This window comes from Equus quagga, chromosome 17 (genome assembly GCF_021613505.1).
Source record: "Equus quagga isolate Etosha38 chromosome 17, UCLA_HA_Equagga_1.0, whole genome shotgun sequence".
Lineage (NCBI taxonomy): Eukaryota > Metazoa > Chordata > Mammalia > Perissodactyla > Equidae > Equus > Equus quagga.
The window spans coordinates 7369467-7389664 of NC_060283.1; the positions used below are offsets into that span (position 1 = coordinate 7369467).

General features: G+C 49.3%; 1 protein-coding gene across 8 annotated transcripts; it reads left to right on the forward strand.

Annotated features, from left to right (window-relative positions):
• The first annotated feature begins 5560 nt into the window (after positions 1-5560).
• Positions 5561-19330, forward strand: SF1 (splicing factor 1). Of its 8 annotated transcripts, none has more exons than XM_046643426.1 (13): positions 5561-6000; positions 7519-7647; positions 10361-10436; positions 13439-13591; positions 13835-13924; positions 14282-14465; positions 14552-14667; positions 14768-14875; positions 15632-15812; positions 16095-16347; positions 16681-16740; positions 16860-17039; positions 17766-18543. In XM_046643426.1, exons 1-13 carry the CDS (start codon positions 5970-5972, stop codon positions 18101-18103), a joined length of 1899 nt encoding a protein of 632 aa, XP_046499382.1. In that variant the 5' UTR covers positions 5561-5969; the 3' UTR covers positions 18104-18543. The 8 variants fall into 8 exon arrangements, with proteins under 8 accessions (XP_046499382.1, XP_046499383.1, XP_046499385.1 ...); XM_046643427.1 differs by having other exon boundaries at positions 5568-6000; positions 16074-16351; XM_046643429.1 differs by having other exon boundaries at positions 5569-6000; positions 16074-16351; positions 18405-19330.
• Positions 19331-20198: the final 868 nt, after the last annotated feature.

Sequence of the window (20198 nt, forward strand, 5' to 3'; positions counted from 1 at the left end):
GGTAAAGTGTTCAAATCTTTTGCTTTTAAACAATAGGATTGTTGGGGCCGGCCTGGTGGTGCAGCGGTTAAGTGCACAGGTTCTGCTCCAGCAGCCTGGGGTTCGCTGGTTCGGATCCCGGATGCGGACATGGCACCACTTGGCAAAAGCCATGCTGTGGTAGGCGTCCCATATATAAAGTAGAGGAAGATGGGCATGGATGTTAGCTCAGGGACAGTCTTCCTCAGCAAAAAGAGGAGGATTGGCAGCAGTTAGCTCAGGGCTAATCTTCCTCAAAAAAAAAAAAAAGATTGTTTTCTTATGGTTCAGTTTTCAAAGTCTGGATACAAGTCCTTTACTAGATATGTGATTTGCACCTATCTATTAGACTACTATTTCTAATTTGTATCTAATTCCACAAATTCCACTGCCTATCTCCCTCGAGTTCAAATTACCTTTAATATAGGTAACAATAGGAAGCTGTAAATAAAATTAGAAAACCAAATTATGAAAAGTACTTGATGCACCCTGGGTGCTCGCTCCATGGAAGACAGGATTATTCCTAATTCAGGCAATGGAGTCATCTGGGCTCTCTAAAGGCTGGACGCTGAGCAGCCAGCCACGGGTTGGCTCCCTGCTGTCCCAGCTAGCTGGGTGACCCTCCGTCTCAGCCTTGCCTGAGAACTGGGGCTTCTGAACTATCAGATGTAGAGGTAAATGGAAAATGCCAGGATTAGCAGGAAGGCACCGAAGCTTCTTACTCTTTATATTCCAACACTAATTCTCACAGTGACTGGATATCCCACAATTCCATTCCGTTCTGCCACAAACTACCCTGAGTTGGCAGACCCCACAGGTTAAGGAATTCAGCCACAAGTCCTGGGTCTCCAGGCTACCCACACCTCTGTCCAATTCGGCTACAAATTTGGGGTTTCCCACAATCCCACTCAGGTTTCATAATTTGCCAGAATGACACACACAACTCAGGAAAGCACTATGTTATGATTACCATTTTATTATAAAGGATACAAATGCACAGCTATGAAGAGATGCATAGGACAGCAAGGTGTGAAAGACTGCTGAGCCCAGGAGCTGCTGTCCCTGTAGAGGCAGGCTGCGTCACCCTCCTGTCACATTGATATGTTCACCAACCCGGAAGCTCTCTGAACCTCGTTGTTCAGCGTTTTTATTGAGGCTTTATTACAGAGGCATGATTGATTAAATCACCGGCCATGTGACTGAATGCAATCTCCAGCCCCTGAAGTGGGGGGTGGGGCTGAGAGCTGTGTTTTCTGGTGACCAGGCACCATCCCAAAGCTGTCTCAGGGCCCTCAGAGCTGACAGTGAGTCACCCTGTTAGCTAAACTCAGGTTAGTCCAAAGGGGCTCATCATGAATAATGAAAGACACTCCTATCACTTAGGAACTCCCTAGGGTTTTTGACGCTCTGGGCCAGGATCTGAGGACAAAGACCAGATAGATATTTTTTATGATACTGCACCTTTGTATAAAATCAGGAAGCATCTGTGGCGTAATCCTTGCCCCCGCAGCTCAGGAGACACCCCACAAAAGCCAACTGTGCCCTCTCATCTCATTGAATCAGCATAGCACCCTGGAGAGTAGTGTTGGTCGACATCTGTGTTCTACAGACAAACTGAGGCACGGAGAGATTAAATGCCTTCCCAAGCTGCCAGCTGGAGGATGGCTCGCCCTGGTCTGCAGGACTCCAACTTGCCTCAAAATGGGGAAGTTTGCTCAACGGTCCTCAGCCAGAAAGTGGCATGGTCTGCATTCCAATCCTGCTCTGTCCAGAAGAGTTTTGGACCAGCAGACTGTACTGGGAGACTGTGGGACCTTGAAGGAGTCACTTAACCTTTTCATGCCTCAGTTTTCTCATCTATAGCTTAGAGACAGTAGTCATCTCCAAAGGTGGCCGTGAGGATGAAATGAGCTACTCCATGTGAAAGAACTCAGAACTGAGGCTGGACTAGCCAAAATGCAAACTCCTAGCCATTAATTTGTCCTTGGAACACTTAGAAAAATTGATCATACATTTAACCATAAAGAAAATTGTACTTTTTTGAAAGAGCAGAGATTTTTAAGGCCACATTCTGCAGAAATCTAACAAAAATAGAAATTAATAATAAAAAGATGACCAAAATATTTTAACTTGGTAATTAAAAAAGACTCCCAAGAAAATCCTGGATAAAAGAGAAAATTAAACTGAAATGACCAGGAAGCAGTGAAAATGGCCGCCCCCTGAGACAGCCCCAGCTGCAGTCTTCCCCGTTATTAGTAAGGAGGTATCATTATTAGTATTAACAGTGTATTTTTCTTTGTGCATTTGTCTTTCTCCTTTGCCACACTGTGATTTTCTGCAAGGCAGGGACTGAATTTCATTTACTGTCGTATCCACCAAGCTGTTCAACTCAGTATCTGCTGTAACATTGAATGACTCTTTTCTCCCCTCTTTCATAGAATTTGTTATATTTACTGCATAAATTCATTTTTCCTCCAAACAGATGATTTAAACTTTTATATTTCTCCTTTCTTGTCGACAATATTAGCTTCATTTTTATTATATAAATAACTTAGTATAAAAATTAGAAAAAATTAGAAAGAGGAGGAAAAACAGTAAAAATTACCTTAGATCCCCCACCATTGGAAATTTGGTGATTGTCCCGTCAATGCATTTCTTTCTATCTATACAGTTATATATAATATTATACAAATGGGACCATGTCACACATTTTTAAAAAGTATGAAACACATTGAAAAAATATGTTGGGCTCCTAAAATATATTAGACAATTTCTAGGTATGTGTTTCCTTCTCCAATGTCTTCGCTGAAAATGTGTGTCTCCTTCCATAGCTTTCTCTATACTCATATAATAATATGCAAACACCCATGCACATATATGGGCTTTGTTTTATAAAAACAAGATCATGTAATATCTATTTCTCTGCTTCTTTTCTCATTTAATAATAATACAGCACAGAAATCTCTCTATGTTGGTATGGATTAACTACTTTTCAAGGCTGCCTAATAGTCCAGGTTATGGATATTCCAGTTTGTTCAACCATTCATATATTGATGGAAATTCGGTTTCCAGGTTTTTGCCATGACAAACAAAGCTGCAGTAACTGCAGGAGAAGACCTTGAACACACGATATTATATAATCACAGGCCTTGCCTTGGGGCAGAGTCCCAGGAGTGGGACTGCTACATCGAAAGGGTTTTTAATTTTTCCTGAAAGGGGTACAATTTTAATAGACAACAGAATGTTTTCCCAAAAAGAAATTCACAGCAGTAGGTGTTAGCACATTTTTGGTTTTTTTTGAGGAAGATTAGCCCTGAGCTAACATCTGCTGCCAATCCTCCTCTTTTTTGCTGAGGAAGACTGGCCCTGAGCTAACATCGGTGCCCATCTCCCTCTACTTTATATGTGGGAATGCCTGCCATAGCAGGGCTCACCAAGTGGTGCCACGTCCGCACCTGGGATCCAAACTGGCCCGGGCCACTGAAGTGGAACTTGCACACTTAACCGCTGCACCACCGGGCCGGCCCAGCACATTTGTTTTTTGCTATTTTGATGGTTATGAAGAGTCCTCATTGTTACCTTAATTTGCATTTCTCTTCTTGGGGGGTTGGTATGCTTTCATATTTTTTGGCTGTTTGGATTTGCTGTTCTGAGACTTCATATTCATCGTCTTTGCTCATTTTCTATTGTTTTTCTCTCTTTTCTAATTAGTTTTTAGACTTCTTTGTATATTATAGTAGATATTAGCTCTTTATCATATGTACAGCAAGCACATTTCCCTAATGCATTATTGTCTGTTGACTTTTTTTTTTTTTAAAGATTTTATTTTTTCCTTTTTCTCCCCAAAGCCCCCTGGTACATAGTTGTGTATTCTTCGTTGTGGGTTCTTCTAGTTGTGGCATGTGGGACGCTGCCTCAGCGTGGTTTGATGAGCAGTGCCATGTCCGCGCCCAGAATTCGAACCAACGAAACACTGGGCCGCCTGCAGCGGAGCGCACGAACTTAACCACTCGGCCACGGGGCCAGCCCCTGTCTGTTGACTTTTATCATACACTTTTAGTTTCTTTGGTAACCAAGTATACCTTTTCTTTCTGGTTTGAATTTCCTGTGACGGGGTTCAGGGCAGTCCGCCCCCAAATATGCTACTTTGGCCTACTGATTTATTTTGAGTTAAATTACTTAAGAAGCAGCCAGTGCAAGGACACTTTGACCTTCCTTTGTCCCCCTGAAAGCAGGAAATAAACGTCCCATCTGAAAGGTACCCTCCCTCTACGGGAGGAAGAGACGTCCTTATCACCAGAGATGGGGAATTCAGGGCGGAGAAGGCTACATAAACATTGTTACAACAGTTTACTACCCCAAGCCCAGCCTTCTCTGTCTCGTTAATTCTTCAGATTTGCTGCCTCTTTGTCTAAAAAGTATAAAAACTGTGTGCTTCGGTCACTTCTTTGGGTCTCACATTCTCACAACTTGCATAATTAAATTTGTTTTTCTCCCATCAATCTGTCCTGTGTTAATATGATTATTAGGCCAGCCAAAGAACCAAGGAGGGTAGAGGAAAAGTTTTTCCTCCCTTACACTTGTCTTCATAAAGCCTCTACCTCTACATGACCCCGACAGTCTCCTGAATCGCATTCCACGTCCGTTTTACTGTTTAGATTGAGGACTCCGTACCATTTATTAGCTAGACCTTTTCCTTCCTGACTTAAAATGCCATCTTTGTGCTATTTCTACCTACACGTGGGGAACCTACTTGGGGACCCTATTCGATTGCACTAAACCTTCCTACAACACCGCGTTGTTTCTTTACTGTTTTTTATCCCGTATTATCTGGAAAGGCAAGCCCCTCATCAACCTGTGTACAAGTTTCTCCACGGTTTTCCTAGTTATTTTACATGATTTTGAGATGATTTAATCAACCCCCAACTCCGTTAAGATTCTAATGGAAATGCATTGTATCTGTGAACGCATTTTGGGGTTGACAACTTTATAGTGTTTTCCACCTAAGATTATGCGTTCTTCCGTTGGCTCACATATCGTTTTTAATCTTTCAATAAGTTTACAGCATTTTTTTCCCCACTTCTTATTTTTTCAAAGAAAACAGGAAGTCCCTTTCACCTGCGGCGTCAACGGATCCGCTCTAGGGGCGCGCGCCCGCCCCACCCCCCTCTCCCCGGTTCCGGGTTACCATGGGAACTGAAGACTGACGTCACTTAGGGCTTCCGTGCGGGACCGGGGGTAGACGGTGAAGCTAGGAGCGAACGGGCGCCGCTGTCCCACCTACGCATGCGCGCTCCGGCCCCACTCCTCCCCCGCCCTCAATCCCGCTCGGCCGGGCCTTTTCCGCCGCGACCTCTCGCTTAATCCCAGCGAGACTGCTCTCCGGGGGAGGGGTGGAGAAAAAGAAGCCAACCAGCGACAGCCAATCCCATGCCAGTACGACGCAACTGAGCTTGATTGACTCCATCAACTTCAGCCAATGAGAGCGCTCTTGGCCCCGACGTCACAGAGTCGGCCCCACCCCCTCCTCTCCTCTCCGGACTCCGAGCTCAATCCGCGCAGTAACAAACGAAGTGCGCGCCTCGACACCTCCCCGTTCGCCGCGCTCGGCCGCCATTTCCTCGCCTGGCCTAACGGTCCGGCCAATCCCAGCGCGCACCGAGGAGGGCTAAGACTCCGCCAATCGGAGGCCGCCGACTCCGACCCCTTGCCTCGGCCCGGCCCAATCCCGGCCCCGGCCCCGCCGCCCCCGGCCCGCCCCCGCGGCGCCCTCTCTCCTCCCTCTTTGTGCGTCTCGCGCCGCCGCCGCCGCCGCCGCCGCCGCCCGCCGCGTGAGAGGACGGGCTCCGCGCGCTCCGCGGCAGCGCAGTCGGGTCCCCTCCCCCCGGAAGATTCGCGAAGGAGCCGCCGCCGCCGCGAAGGAGCCGCCGGTGCCAGTCCCCGGGGGCACCATGGCGACCGGAGCGAACGCCACGCCGCTGGGTAAGCTCGGCACCCCCGCCCTCCCTCCCCTTCCCGGGCCCAAAAGGGGCTTCGAGCCGGGGCCTTGGGCGGGGCTGCTGGGCCCCGGCCGTCGCCTTCCTGCCCGCGGGCTCGGCCGGGGCCTTGAGCGCGGCCTTCCTCCCCGCGGCGTCGCCGCCGCCCTTCGCGGGCTCCGCGTACCCGCCGCCGCGTCAGGACGGCCCGGCCGGCGGCGGCGGACGTGAGTCGGGCCGAAAGAGCGCGAGAGGCGTCGCGCGGACGGGCCCGGCCGGCTGAGGGGCGCGCGGTAGCGCGACGGCGGCTGCACGCGGCAGGGGCGCGCGCGCGCACGGGGAGGCCGGGGCGGAGGCGCCACGGGGCGCGCGGCCTGGGGCTTGGACCGCGAGTGCGCACGCGCGCGGGGGGAGGGGAGTACGGGGCTGGAGGAGGCTTGCTGTGCGCATGCGCAGTGTGGCTGCCGGGCTTGGCGGGCCTAAGAGCTGGGGGTCCCCCTGTTCCTCGCCAGCCGTTCGTGGAGGGGCTCGAGTGGGTGGACGGGGTGCTGGGGGTGCGTGTCAGGGCGTGAAAGGCTCAACTGATGACGTGGAGCATCCCCTTCCTGGTTGTAGGGGGGTCGGGAGGGGAAGAAAGTACCAAGAGTGGCTCCTCTGCCTCTGCAGTAAGGCAGGGTTTTCAGATCAGAGAACCGGAGGGGGGGACGGCTTCAGGGGATGGTTCGGTCCGATCTTCTGCCGCTCGTTTTTGGGGAAGGGAATTCCGATTTTTTCCTAATCTCCTTTCAATTCCCCTAGAGAAGTCTGGCCCGCCTCCCCCTCGTGATTGCTGGGGCTTTCCCTTTGGGAAGTAGAAGGACTTGTGTGTACCAAGTGTGTAGGGAGTTTCGGCCTATGTATCGGGGAAGGAGGATTTTGCTCCTATTGCATCGCCTGTTCTCTGTCAACCAGAAGTTCAGACGTTGTGTCCATCTGGCCAGGAACATTGAATGTTGGTCTTGGCTGAACTTAAGAAAAAAGGGATTTTTGTGGAAGAATGGTGCTTTCTCAGTAACTGTAGATTTAGTTGTATTGTGGCCCTTTAGGAAGGTGACTGGTGGGGAGGTGGAGGTGGGGGGAGCCAGCAGTATTGCTTTGTGAACTTGTCTGTGGTGGTTCAGCTGCTCTCGGCTCCCCTGGGGTTTTTAATGCATTTATGGTGTAGTCTATATCTTCTCAACATGTTATTTTACTATCTGAAACTGTGTGTTAAGATCTGTTACCTTGTTTACAGACTTCGCGGTATTTCTCTGGATAAAAATTATAAATATGAGATGTTAACCTTTTGGATCCAGGTCCCCTTGTAGTGGCTGTGTGTCCCTGACTTCTCAGGTTTGTCTCCTGTTCTCTGGCCGTTTAAACTTCAGGTCAAGGTCTCAGTTTCAGAGCCTGGTGAGGTTGTGTGTAATGTTACAGGTATCCTGAACTACTTCTTGGTAAACTTTCTTGGTTTCTATTTGACCTGACGGACTGTGTCTGCCTTTAGACTTCCCAAGTAAGAAGCGGAAGAGAAGCCGCTGGAACCAAGACACAATGGAACAAAAGACAGTGATTCCAGGAATGCCTACAGTTATCCCCCCTGGACTTACTCGGGAACAAGAGAGAGCTTATATAGGTAAATACACGTTCTGCATCCGGATGCATTTTCGGTTGTTACTGTGTATTCCAAGCAATGTTTTTATCTGTTGAAAGTTTGAGATTGTAAAGTTTACTTTTTTGAGATGAGGTATGGTCAGGTGTACTTTCTTTGACGTAATCCATCAGTTTTTACTGAGTCCTGCATTACAGCTCCTTGTTGTGGTCTGTTCATAACAGCAGTGTTCTCCATGAGTGCCAGGAAGGTAGAGGGACCCACTTAGGGTGAGACTAGTCCCCAGGCCACAGCTCCCCCCCCCCCCCCCCAGCCTTTTCAGCTGCTGCTCATGGCCAGTTGATGAAGTGAGTGTCTCATGCCTCTCTGGACATGGCCCCAGTGGAGAACACTGCAGGTGTTGTAAACCAGGTACCTTCTTCACAGCATGGCCTTTCACAGAATTTCCTATTCCTGCCTTCCCCTAAAATGCGGTTTTTTACTTTTTATAGGTTCTGAGAGGAAAAAAAACTCAGTTCTGAAAGTGTGTTTACAGTTTACCCCTTTTACCATTTTGTTGAATTTAACCTTCCCTTCAGCATCTTGTCTGTTTTGGTCTTTGGAGAGCTGTCTTAAAATGAGGGCTCTTGTATTTACTCTCAAAAAACTCTGCTGGGAAAGGAATACCGCTTGGAAATGGAATGAAGTGGTAGGATGAAAGCTCTTAACTGTTGAGAAATTTCAGGAATTAAGAATGACTGTCCACAATGGAGTTGAAGTTAATCTCACAACTACCTTTTTTTAAATACAAGGTTTATTTTTAATGTAAGTTTTGCCTTTATTTGTGTACCTATGCAGCTGTCTCAAAAATTCACTTGATAAACATTGCCTATGAAGCAAGTCAACACCCCTTTGGAGTAAATTAAGGCAAAGGTTTCTGAGGCTGTGGCCTTTACAAATAAAAAGCTTCAAGGCCAGCATGTTGTTATTCTTGAGGATCTTAATTTCTTAGGTTTTTTAGATGGCTGAGAATTTTGAGGTGTTGGAATTGTCTACCTCCTTTTCACGGTGCTAATATTTCTCCTTTTTCCACTGTTCCTATCTACTCCCACCCACCTTCTTATGTCTGATATTAGATGGATCTGAGTCTTTGCAACCTTGTGAAGATGTCCTTAGTGGAATGATACCCCAGGAACCCAAGCAGACTTAGAAAATGGGAAAAACAAAGTCATTTTTTACATCTCTGGTTCTCCTTCTGTGGAGGGAGTTAATGCACCCTGCTCTGAGGGCACTTTATAGCCATAATCAGAAGTAGAGGGAAAGGCCAGGCAGAGTAGATCGCCACTCTAAGGAAGGTAGCAACCTTTTGGGTTAAGTGCCAGCCATGTCCTGAGATGAGGCCCCACCCCCCTGCAGTCCCGTTAGGGTTAGGAAGACTGTCTGCCCCCGCGGAGGTGGCTTTCCCCTTCAGTTGTTGAGGTTAGTACTTGATTACCAAGCGAGAACTTTTCTGGCATAAAGAGGCTTAGGGAATCCCGTGTCTGCCTCATCTTCTGTCCCTCACCGTACACACTACCTTGTACAGAATGTCCCCAGCATTTTCTCTTTATTAATGCAGATTTTCGTTTTTTCAGAGTTTGAATGGGTGTGTGGTGTAGCCTTGTAGGGGTATATCTAAAAGTAAAAGGGTGTCTTGGGTTAGACATACATTTAATCCTATCTTTGAGCCAACTGAACCTTAACCCAACCCAGTAAGTCTTGCCCTTATTAGAGATGCGTGCTCGGAACTGTCACTGACTGCAAAGGTAAGGAAACAGCTGGGTGTTCAGCACGCTGAAGGAAGTGCCCTGGCTCTGCAGTTCCCGCTATCTTGAGAAATCACCTGGGTAACATTTCCCTGGGGTCACTGAGCTTTTGTGAAACCCCCGTCTTTCTTTTCCATGCACACTCTCATTTGTCAAGGTCTGAGGGCCACACGCATTCTCTTGACCCACACTTTCCATCCTCTACACCCTTATTACTCCCCGCGTAAGGAGCAAGTCTAAAAACAGACTTGTTGCATCTTACGGTTGTTGGTTGATTAAGGTATATGGATTGTCATCTAAAATCTGAGTAAAAGCAGGTACTGGGAGATCCTTACTACTATGGATCTGGTTGTACAGAAAGTGTGTACAAACTTCTCTGAGGTGTTGAATTGGTTATTAAATGTCTTACTTGTTTAAGGAATTTTAAGCCTGGTATTGATGAAAATGATCTTTGTTCAACTGATATTTTTCCTTGTCCCATGTTAATTGGATTTCATTTCGGGCTATGCTTAATCATTAATGAAGAAAACTAAATTCTCAAGAGTCTTGCCCTCAACAAAGCAATTTGGTGGGAACGGGGAACTGGTGGTAGCATCTGTGGTTTTGGTTCTGGGTGCCAATTGTGTAGCAAGCCTTGGTGGGGAGGGAGAGGTGGAACACCTCGTCAGAATTGCTTTGATGTTAGCTGTAGTGAACAGTAGACTGCTAACCCCTCTTCCAACAAACTGTTTGCTTCCTTAAGTGATAACCATTTTGAAGTGAAAAATACCTATAGATGTAAATGGACTCCTGCCGATAGGTGGTTGGGGGTTTTTGCCTCAGTGTGTCACTGATCAGTCGTCCCTTTCAAAGTCTCCGAGTTCTTCATGCTTGTTGTTGAGATTTGAGATGTTTTTTGGTAACATTGTCTTTTTTCCATCCTTTTTTTTCTTTCCTAACCTGGTTTCTTCCAGTGCAACTGCAGATAGAAGACCTGACTCGTAAACTGCGCACAGGAGACCTGGGCATCCCCCCTAACCCTGAGGACAGGTTGGGAAACAGTTTTAACCAGCTGACAGTAACGCTTTTACCTTTTTCTCAATACGTTTTACTGGTGGCAACATATTGTGTCAGTTCAATAAAATCCTAGTAAGACGACTGGTACTCTGACCATTCTGGGGACTAGGGTTTAATTAGAATCTATGTGGTCAGTCGTCAGTTAGAAAATTGGAATGAAACTTAATGACTAGCAGAATAAAGAGTTACGGAAAAATGGACAACTGGTTTCCAATTGGTAAGCATGTAGATCTTAACCTGATTTACCCACCCATAGGGACAGTGAGGTGGCCCGTTAACCAGCCTTTTCAGTACCTGCTTTGGCTGAAAACCCAGGGTATAGAGTTTCTCTCACAGGTACACGATGCAGGGATTAAGAGTATTTTTGAGCAGGCCAGAAACGCTATCTGGTCAGCTCATTGCCACAGTCTTTCCTGCTCATGGTTTTGAGATGGTTTTAAAATAGATGAGATTTCTAACCAACTTCCTTCACTGCCAGTTAATTTTCAGCCTTGGCCATTGCCTGGGGATGTTGGGAGGGGCCAGAATATTCTCACCTGTTTTGGGAAGAAGGCAAGCAACCAACCCTAAATTACCATTTTTTTCTTTTTTAATGGGGAGTATGGTCCTCAAACAGCTGTGGTCATTTCATTTCAGTTTACGATTTTTCGCCTCTGAAAAGTAAAAAGTCTGAAGGAAATGAACTTTTTAAACAGGAATTTTATTGACTAATTGGTCTTTGAACAGCTAAAATGTGGTCCCCTTAATAGAAGGGCAGTATGCCTCTCTTGGTGAAATTTCTTTGTGCATGCAACATAGTTGAAAACACTTTGCTTTAACAAGTCGTGTTTTTGGCTATTGTTAGCTGATAATAGGTTGTTAAATCAGGAAGATGATGTAGTGGTTTTAGAAGCCACTCACCTATGCATCTTTCTGCTGCTTTTGCCAGGAAACAAATTAACTTATTTCTCCATATTGGCTCTTTAATTTTACTTAATTAAATTTATTATTTTTTCATCTGCAGATTTTGGTTGGAGGGTTGTGTTATGGTTTATATATCTTTTTGACTTTTTTTTTTTTTAAGATTTGCATTGTAGATTGTAGACCACAACTGTTTAGTGCCTTTTTGGCCTTTTTCCCTTTAATAATATGTCTACAGGTTACCAGGCAATTTCTCAAAAGGTTGAATTTTTAACAAAGCTTCTTTGCTTCCTAGAGAACTGGGATTAGCATTTAGTTGATCTGTTTGATGCCTATTTGAAGTGAAGAAGTCGGGCCAATCTAACCTCTAGAATACTAGCTTTTGTCTTTCACATCCACAATTTGGGAAGAGGTTAAACTGCTCTAAGGCCTTTAAACGACCAATTTGGTACTGGTAAAACTTGTTTTGGTGATCAGGCAGGAACGCTTAATTTCATTTTAGACAGCTGTGGGGTGGGAATTAGAAATGTCAAGCATGTTAGAAATAAAACCAGAGCAGAGGTTTTGTTTTCCCTTGTATTCAGTTTGAAAGAGGCCCTACTGCCTCATCGGTTTGCTTTTGAGCCCAGGTTGGAGGGAAATGCATGAGTTTTTTACCTTAATGAGATGATTTCTTAAGAAGGTGTATTCTCGATATTAAGCCACTTTATACCATTTTGATGTTGCTTAAGTTGCACAGTTAAAAATGTTTTAAAATCTCTTATAAACTTAAATGTGTAAGATGATAGTCTAATGAGCTGGGGATGTTTGCTCCTGTGTTCACTGTTAATGGATTGTGCTAACACTTTATGCAAATGTTAGAAACGGAGGTGTCATTTAGCCGTCATAGCCATGAACAAACCTGACCTTGTATTCCATCGTGTGTGTAACGTGGTATGACATGGTTCCCTTTAGGCTGAAGACAGTGGGAGCAGCCGAGTTCAGTCCTTGCTCTCCAACTAGGCAAGGTTCTCTCAACTAAACCAAGGGTATAGGAGTCTTGACTACTTTCAGGATGTTTTTTTAATAACCTGATCCACATGGTCTCTTCCCTTCTTGCAGCTGCTACTAAATTTTCATTCAGAATATCAAGCTATGGTCCTTTTTGTAATCTTAACTCAGAATTCTAGGAGTGTAACTTCTCTTTTTTTATTACCGCAAAATCCAGCTGTGGTAAACTGACCATTTTATCATTACTATTTTTTACTTGTAGCAACAGCATTTTACTCCTTAAAAAAAGGGAGAGAGAGAATCTGCTTTCTGGACTTGTAAACTCTGGTGGAGAATCATAGGTTTCCCCCTTGCCGTTTGCAGGTTCAGACCTTAGACAAGTACTTGACCAAATCTGCATTCGCAGCCTCTCTCAGAAGCTGCCTTAGCACGTTAACGTTTTTCTCTACCCAGACTCCCCAACCTCGAACAGCCAGAAAACAGGTTGACTCCTGGGCCTTGGACACAGCCAGCCAGGCCATTGAAGGAAAAGCAGAGACGAAGCCTTGAACCATCTCTCTCCATTGTGGGGCCAAGTAGCTGCAGTGGCCTTGGGTTAAAGAGCTCATAGTGACTATGTGGTAGGGGTACAGACACTCTTCCTGACAGGGCGTGAGCTCTGCAAGAGTTAACATTTTACCGAAACTTGGGGTTTCTGTGGTTTATAAAGTTGTAGTGTTGTAAATTTTTTTCGAGTGAAAGAAAATCTGTATTTGGCAAGAAGACTCCAGAGGATGATACTGTCCTTGCCATTTACAGTCCAAAGATTTTCCCCCAGAAGAACAGACTTTTTCCCCCCCCTCATCACTTTTAGAAGCAAAACCATTTTTTTCCTTTCTCAGACACACCCCAGTCCGCCTAACGCTAAGCCAGCTTCCATCTCCCCATTCCACACGATCTTGAATAGCACACGTTATGGTCGGTTCCTCCGAAGAGTGTTGTGTTAGGGGCTGAGAGGCAGAGGGGCTGGGGAAGACTTAGTATAGCCCATGTGGGAACGAGAGAGAAGTGAGGGCAGAGCAGTAACGAGGGTCTGTTTCCCACAGGTCCCCTTCCCCTGAGCCCATCTACAATAGCGAGGGGAAGCGGCTTAACACGCGCGAGTTCCGCACCCGTAAAAAGCTGGAAGAGGAGCGGCATAACCTCATCACAGAAATGGTTGCTCTCAACCCTGATTTCAAGCCACCTGCAGACTACAAGTAAGCAGAGGGCTAGGTCGCCTGGGACAAGGACACATGCAGCTTGTGTGGGATCTGGTGGAACAATTTTGGTACTAACTTCTCACCTCTTACTTCAGATCACCTATAATTAACACGTGGTGCCACTGGTTAGTTCTGGAAGAAATAGTGACTATTATAGTCACTATTATATTATGTTATAGTCATTATTATCTGTGTTATCGCTTAAGAAATGTGCAGAATCTGAGTCGTTTTCTTCTTTAGACCTCCAGCAACACGTGTGAGCGATAAAGTAATGATTCCACAAGATGAGTATCCAGAAATCAACTTTGTGGGGCTGCTAATTGGGCCCAGGTGAGCAACTGCTATCCTATGGGATACAGAATTTCTAAGAACCTGGCAGATGTGTCTATCTTGTGCCCAATCGGGTGCCATTGGTGGCTTATTGTCTCATTTTTGGTAGTTTGCTTTGGCTGAGTTCATGCCTTTCTGTGAGAAAATCTCTTAACTTCCCCATGTTACTGCAGAGAAGTCAAATCTGAGGCTTGCTGTGGCTCTCCTTAACTTAGAGATCGCGGAGCTCTTGGTGGGAAAATCCAATTCTCTGCTCTCACGATTTCCTACCAATGCCTCATCAACCCGGCCCTGTCCCCTTTGGCCTGTGAACTTGCTTCTCAGGTGTAACAACTCCGTTCTTTCTGCCTCTGACAGAGGGAACACCTTGAAGAACATAGAGAAGGAGTGTAATGCCAAGATTATGATTCGGGGGAAAGGGTCTGTAAAAGAAGGGAAAGTTGGGCGCAAAGATGGCCAGATGTTGCCAGGAGAAGATGAGCCACTTCATGCCCTGGTGACTGCCAATACCATGGAAAATGTGAAGAAAGCAGTGGAACAGGTAAGGGTGCCAGAAAGGAAGCCTCCCGCCAGAAATCTAGGTGGTGGTCCTGGCGCTTCCATGACTGTCTCTTGCATCTCTACTAGATAAGAAACATCCTGAAGCAGGGTATTGAGACCCCTGAGGACCAGAATGATCTCCGGAAGATGCAGCTTCGGGAGTTGGCTCGCTTGAACGGGACCCTTCGGGAAGACGACAACAGGTGTGTGATCAGCTTGCGGGGAGTGCATGGAGACCTGCAGAACTGTGCAAGCAGGGAGGTTGGCCGTAGCCCCCGAGTTGACTTTTTTTTTTCTCAACAGGATCTTGAGACCCTGGCAGAGCTCAGAGACCCGCAGCATTACTAATACCACAGTGTGTACCAAGTGTGGAGGGGCTGGCCACATTGCTTCTGACTGCAAATTCCAAAGGTAAAGGGCTGGAGGGGCTTCCTGGTAGCTTGTGGGGGACAGGACAGCTCTTGTAGCACATTGGTTGGTTGCTGTTAACCTGTGGACCCAAAAGAAGCTTCCTTTCTGTGAGGGTGGTCTGGAGTGGGGTAATGTAAAGCTGAGGATGACTAGAAATAGCCTGTGTAGAACACCCCTATTTTATTGCTCATCTTGAGCCCTGGAGAACTGGAAACTTCAATTCTGGGCAGAAGTGTTCTCGCTGTGGCTCAATGTGAAATTAACTGCCTTTTGCTGCTTAAGATTGGTTTAAGAAGACCAAGCAATCTGTAGATCTTTGACGGGTTGTGAACTGACACTTGATGGCAGCGTTTTTCCACTTTGGGTGGCAAACAGGGAAGGCTTTGTTAAGGAAGATCTGGCAGCTGCTCTGGCATAGATACCCTTTCCTTCGAGCCGGGAGTGTAGAATTTGATGCAACTTGCTATTTGGAAGAAGTGGCGCTCTCCTGGCTGGCGTGGCTGGCCGTGGTCTGGCGCGGACTGTCTCCTCTGTTCTTGCCCCAGGGGTCTCTGCTGTGGCAGACATACATGTGGTCATCCCACATACAGAGCCGGGCCTGGAACTCAAGATGGAATGAGGCTATCTTGAGGAAGGGGTTGGAAAGGATGATTGAATTCCTCAGAACTTTTCTCTGTGTAAAGTCCTCCGGATAAATGATTCTTTCTTAAAGAGTATTTTTCTCCTTTCTCTTTGTGTCCCCCACCCCGCCATCAGGCCTGGTGATCCTCAGTCTGCTCAGGATAAAGCGCGGATGGATAAAGAGTATCTGTCCCTCATGGCTGAGCTGGGTGAAGCGCCCGTACCGGCATCTGTGGGCTCCACCTCTGGGCCTGCCACCACCCCGCTGGCCAGCGCACCTCGGCCTGCTGCTCCCGCCAACAACCCACCTCCACCGGTGAGCTTCAGGGGCTGCCTCTCGCCGTCTGGCCCCCCATTCTCTTCCTCAGAGACTGGGAGCTGTGGCCAGGTGCTTTGGGCAGAGCAGGTTGATGGACATGGCTGGCAACATTGTTCTTTGGGGATGTCAGGAGGTTTGGGGACCTGTCGCTTTGGGAAGATCCTGTCCTTGTGTTCTGGTCCTGTGGCATAGCCGAAAGAACAGTGTTGCCACCAGGGGGGGCAGGCAGGGACGTTGGCGGGAAATGCTCTCACGTAGTCTCTCATGTCCACCACACAGAGCCGCCCACCCTGGATGAGTTCCGGCCCTTCAGAGAGTCGGCCATACCATGGCATGCACGGAGGTGGTCCTGGTGGGCCTGGAGGTGGCCCCCACAGCTTCCCACACCCATTACCCAGCCTGACAGGTGGGCATGGTGGACATCCCATGCAGCACAACCCTAATGGACCCCCACCCCCTTGGATGCAGCCGCCACCGCCACCGATGAACCAGGGCCCCCACCCACCTGGGCACCATGGCCCTCCTCCAATGGGTAAGTAAGTGTCAGACCAGAACCCTTGGGGCTTTGGGATAAGCGAGGGTTACAGCAGGTCGCTGCAGGCTGGAAGCAGCTCTCAAAGCGGCCTAGTGTTACACTGGGTGTCTCTCGAAGGCTCGGGCTCTGGAAGGAGCAAGACTCTATCTGGTTGAGGACGGAATTGCTTTGTGGGGCAGGCACGGGCCCGCCTCTTACGAGCAAAGTTCCAGAGCTACTTTCGTGAGGGTAGTGATTGCACACTGTGTGAGTGAGAAAGCTCTTGGTGGGGGTGTCTTCCCCAGCCAGTTCCAATGTCCTGCTAAGTCCCTGCTCTTTCCTTCCATCAAGATCAGTACCTGGGAAGTACGCCTGTGGGCTCTGGGGTCTATCGCCTGCATCAAGGAAAAGGTAATGGAGCCTGTGGTCTGCTCACTGGGGGGGTGTTCCCCAGGCCTGGGAGTGAGTGGGGCCCTGTCCCACAGCCTCTCCTCCCCTGAGGCCTCACTCTCGCCTCCACCTACCTGCAGGTATGATGCCGCCGCCGCCTATGGGCATGATGCCGCCACCGCCGCCGCCGCCCAGTGGGCAGCCCCCGCCCCCTCCCTCTGGTCCTCTTCCCCCATGGCAACAGCAGCAGCAGCAGCCTCCGCCACCCCCTCCGCCCAGCAGCAGTATGGCTTCCAGTACCCCCTTGCCATGGCAGCAAAGTGAGTGGAATATTTTGGGCTCGTGGGGGTGGGTGGGTCGGGGGGGCGGGGCTGAGAGGAGCAAGAACCTCGCAGGCGGGTAGACACCTTGGGATGAGACTCTGGTCTCTGCTGGGGGTGAACAGAAAGGGCCTTGTGGCCTCTGGGGGTCTTGGAGGGGAGCTGATGTTCGGCGTGGTTGTGTCTGGGGAGAGGTTTGCGGGGCCTGGAGGGGAGCCTGCCGCCGGAGGTAGGGTGCCAGAAGTCCTGGCGCTCACGGCCTGGCCGAGTCTGCGCATATGCCCGGGGGTCAGGAGGGAGGGGTGCATGCATGCTCTGGAGAGGGTTGTGACTGGGGCCTGAGAGATTGCCGGGATGGGACCGGGCAGTGGGGAGAGTAGCTGTGGCCTTGAGGTTGAATGTGCCGTTCGGTGGTGGCGGCGGATGGGCGGAGGGATGTCAGAGCCGGTTCTTGTGTCTGGTACCTTCCCCTCAGCCCTTCCAGGGGCATTGGTGACAAAGGGCTTACTCTGTTAAGCCCAGAGACCTCGAGGCTGACCCCAGGGTAGTCCTGCCCACCCCACCACTCCCCATCACCAAGACAGCCCCGCCCGCCCGCCCCCCACCACCGTACCGCATGCCAAGCAAGGAGCAGATGCCCCTCGCCCCCCCCATCCCAAGGCAGCAGCCGCAGAGAGCCGCGGTGTGCCCCCGCGCGTGTGACCTTGGGCTTCTTTACCACCCCAGATACGACGACTACCACCACGAGCGCTGGCACAGGGTCCATCCCGCCATGGCAACAGCAGCAGGCGGCTGCCGCAGCTTCTCCAGGAGCCCCTCAGATGCAAGGCAACCCCACTATGGTGCCCCTGCCCCCCGGGGTCCAGCCGCCTCTGCCGCCCGGGGCCCCTCCCCCTCCGCCGCCTCCGCCGCCTGGTTCCGCCGGCATGATGTATGCCCCACCCCCTCCTCCTCCGCCTCCCATGGACCCTTCTAACTTTGTCACCATGATGGGCATGGGGGTGGCGGGCATGCCGCCCTTCGGGATGCCTCCAGCTCCCCCACCGCCTCCACCACAGAACTAGACTCGGTTTTTTTAAGAAAATATATATTATATAGAGAGAGAATTGGTCTCGTTTAAACACACGCCGAACCTCACCATATGGAGCCAGACATTGGGACGCACGCATGTGATTGTGTGCACGCATGTGTGTGTGTGCACGCACCGGGCTGGGCCAAGCGACTGAGGACTCGCTTGGGAACGGGCAGGTGGTAGTAGGGGCGCCAGCTTGGGCTCTCCTGGCGCCCCGTAGCATCGAGTGTCTTCTTTGTCTTCTTTCTCTCCTCACCCAACTCCCTTTGCCTCTTCCCAAACCGGGCCGCCAGGATCCCTCCCCGCGGCGGCGATGGCCCGAGCCATGAGAGTGAGGACTTTCCGCGCCCATTGGTGACCCTTCCAGGCAGACAGCCTCAGCAGCGCCCCTGGTGGACAGGATGGTTCGGCAAAGCAGCCTGAGTTATTTTTGTGGACGGAATCGGAACACGCTGGCTCCATATTGTGAAATTTTTATTAATTTTTTTCTTTTTCCTTTGTTATTTCCTTCTCTCTTCCTTTCTTCAGACTCCGTCCAAGGAGGTGCTCTCCCCGGTCTTCTGCTGCGATTAGATTCCTTTCCCTTTTCTCCATTCCTCGCTCTTCTCTTTCCAAGGGGAGAGGAGCAAATGGTTTTAGGCAAAGGCTTTGGCCATTTATGTCAGGCTAGTGGGGAGGGGGTGTTCCTTTGGTTCTGAGATTTTCAAGGTGCCATAGCCACCCCCGAAGTTGTTTGTTGTTTTTTTTTTTTTTTTTAAGTGTGGGGTTTTGTGTCTGCCATCCTCGTAGAGTAGTGGGTTAATCTCCAGGTCCCAAGTCCACATCCATCCTGGCACCCGTGCTGGCGGTCGGTGGGGCTGCCCAGGCCGCAGTGGGCTCGTCTGCCAGCCCACAGAGTCCGGTCCATTCTCTCTGAGCGCCTCAGCTGCCTCGATGCCATTTGTTCCTCTCCTTCCTGGAAGGCTCTTTTTACATTTTATTTTAATCCCAAACGTCTGAATGTTTTGCAGTGTCTAGGGGTTTGAGCTCCTTGTTTTTCGTTCTGCTTCCTTCCCCCCCTTCCTCTTCATGGAGTGATTATGTTGACAATGATGTATAATGCGCGTCTTCTTCACTGGGTTATCCGCAGAAATTTTTCTGGGCTTTTTTTTTTTGGTGTATGATTCAACACTGCGTTAAAGGGGGGTGTTCCATTGAATAAAAGAGCAGTGTGGTTTTCTGGGTCTGTTTCATTCTTTTCTCTTAAACCTCCTCTGCCACCACCAGCAGCAGCACCAGTTACCTGCATTCAGCACCTGGCCCCAGTTGTCCCCTTCTCCCTGGGGAATGAGAGACATTCATTAGGGAAGCCCCCTGCCTGCCTCCCCGTGTGTGGCTTGGCTGGTGGAGGCCGTCTGTGGGGGCAGCCTCACCATCTTCTTGTTTACTAGTTAATAGCTGAGAACCAGGTTCCCCCTCCCTGGTCACCCCTCATCCCCCTGGTCCCTGTCCCTTTGAAGGCCTTTCCCTGGGGCTTAGACCCCCACATTTGATGAGCTCCAGTTGTGATTCAGACCTGGAAGCTGCCACCTAACCAAGACTCTGGGCCTAGGGAGGCCTCAGCGCTAAAGGTCACGCTAGCTAATCCTGCCTGTCAGGCACAGTGCTAAAATTAAAACTGCCAAGTGGCTTTTTCTTTCTCTGCTGGTGACTTGCAGCCTGCCAGCTCTGCAGGCTTGGGGTGGGGTGGCGGCCGGGAGAAAGTGCCCCATCTTGGGCTTTGTAAGCACTTCTTTGTAAAGGGTCTTAGGCTGTTTGTTCTTTCATGTCTAGGGCAGTGGACAGTGCCCACTGTGGCACCGGAAGAATCCACATCAGGTCTCCCCAAGGCAGTGAGGTCCTCACCCAGCTGCCACCGCGGTGGCTTTGCTGCACTGTCTCTGGGCATAGTCGCGGTCAAGCCTGCCCTTCCCAGGCTGCCTTTCCTTCTTTCAGGGAGGCTAAGGGACGGCACGGTCCTGCTGCCCCCGGCACCTGGCCAGTGGGGACAACTCTGACCTGGGCTGCTTTCCAGCCTCAAGCTGGCGCTGGCCACTGCTGTTTACCCG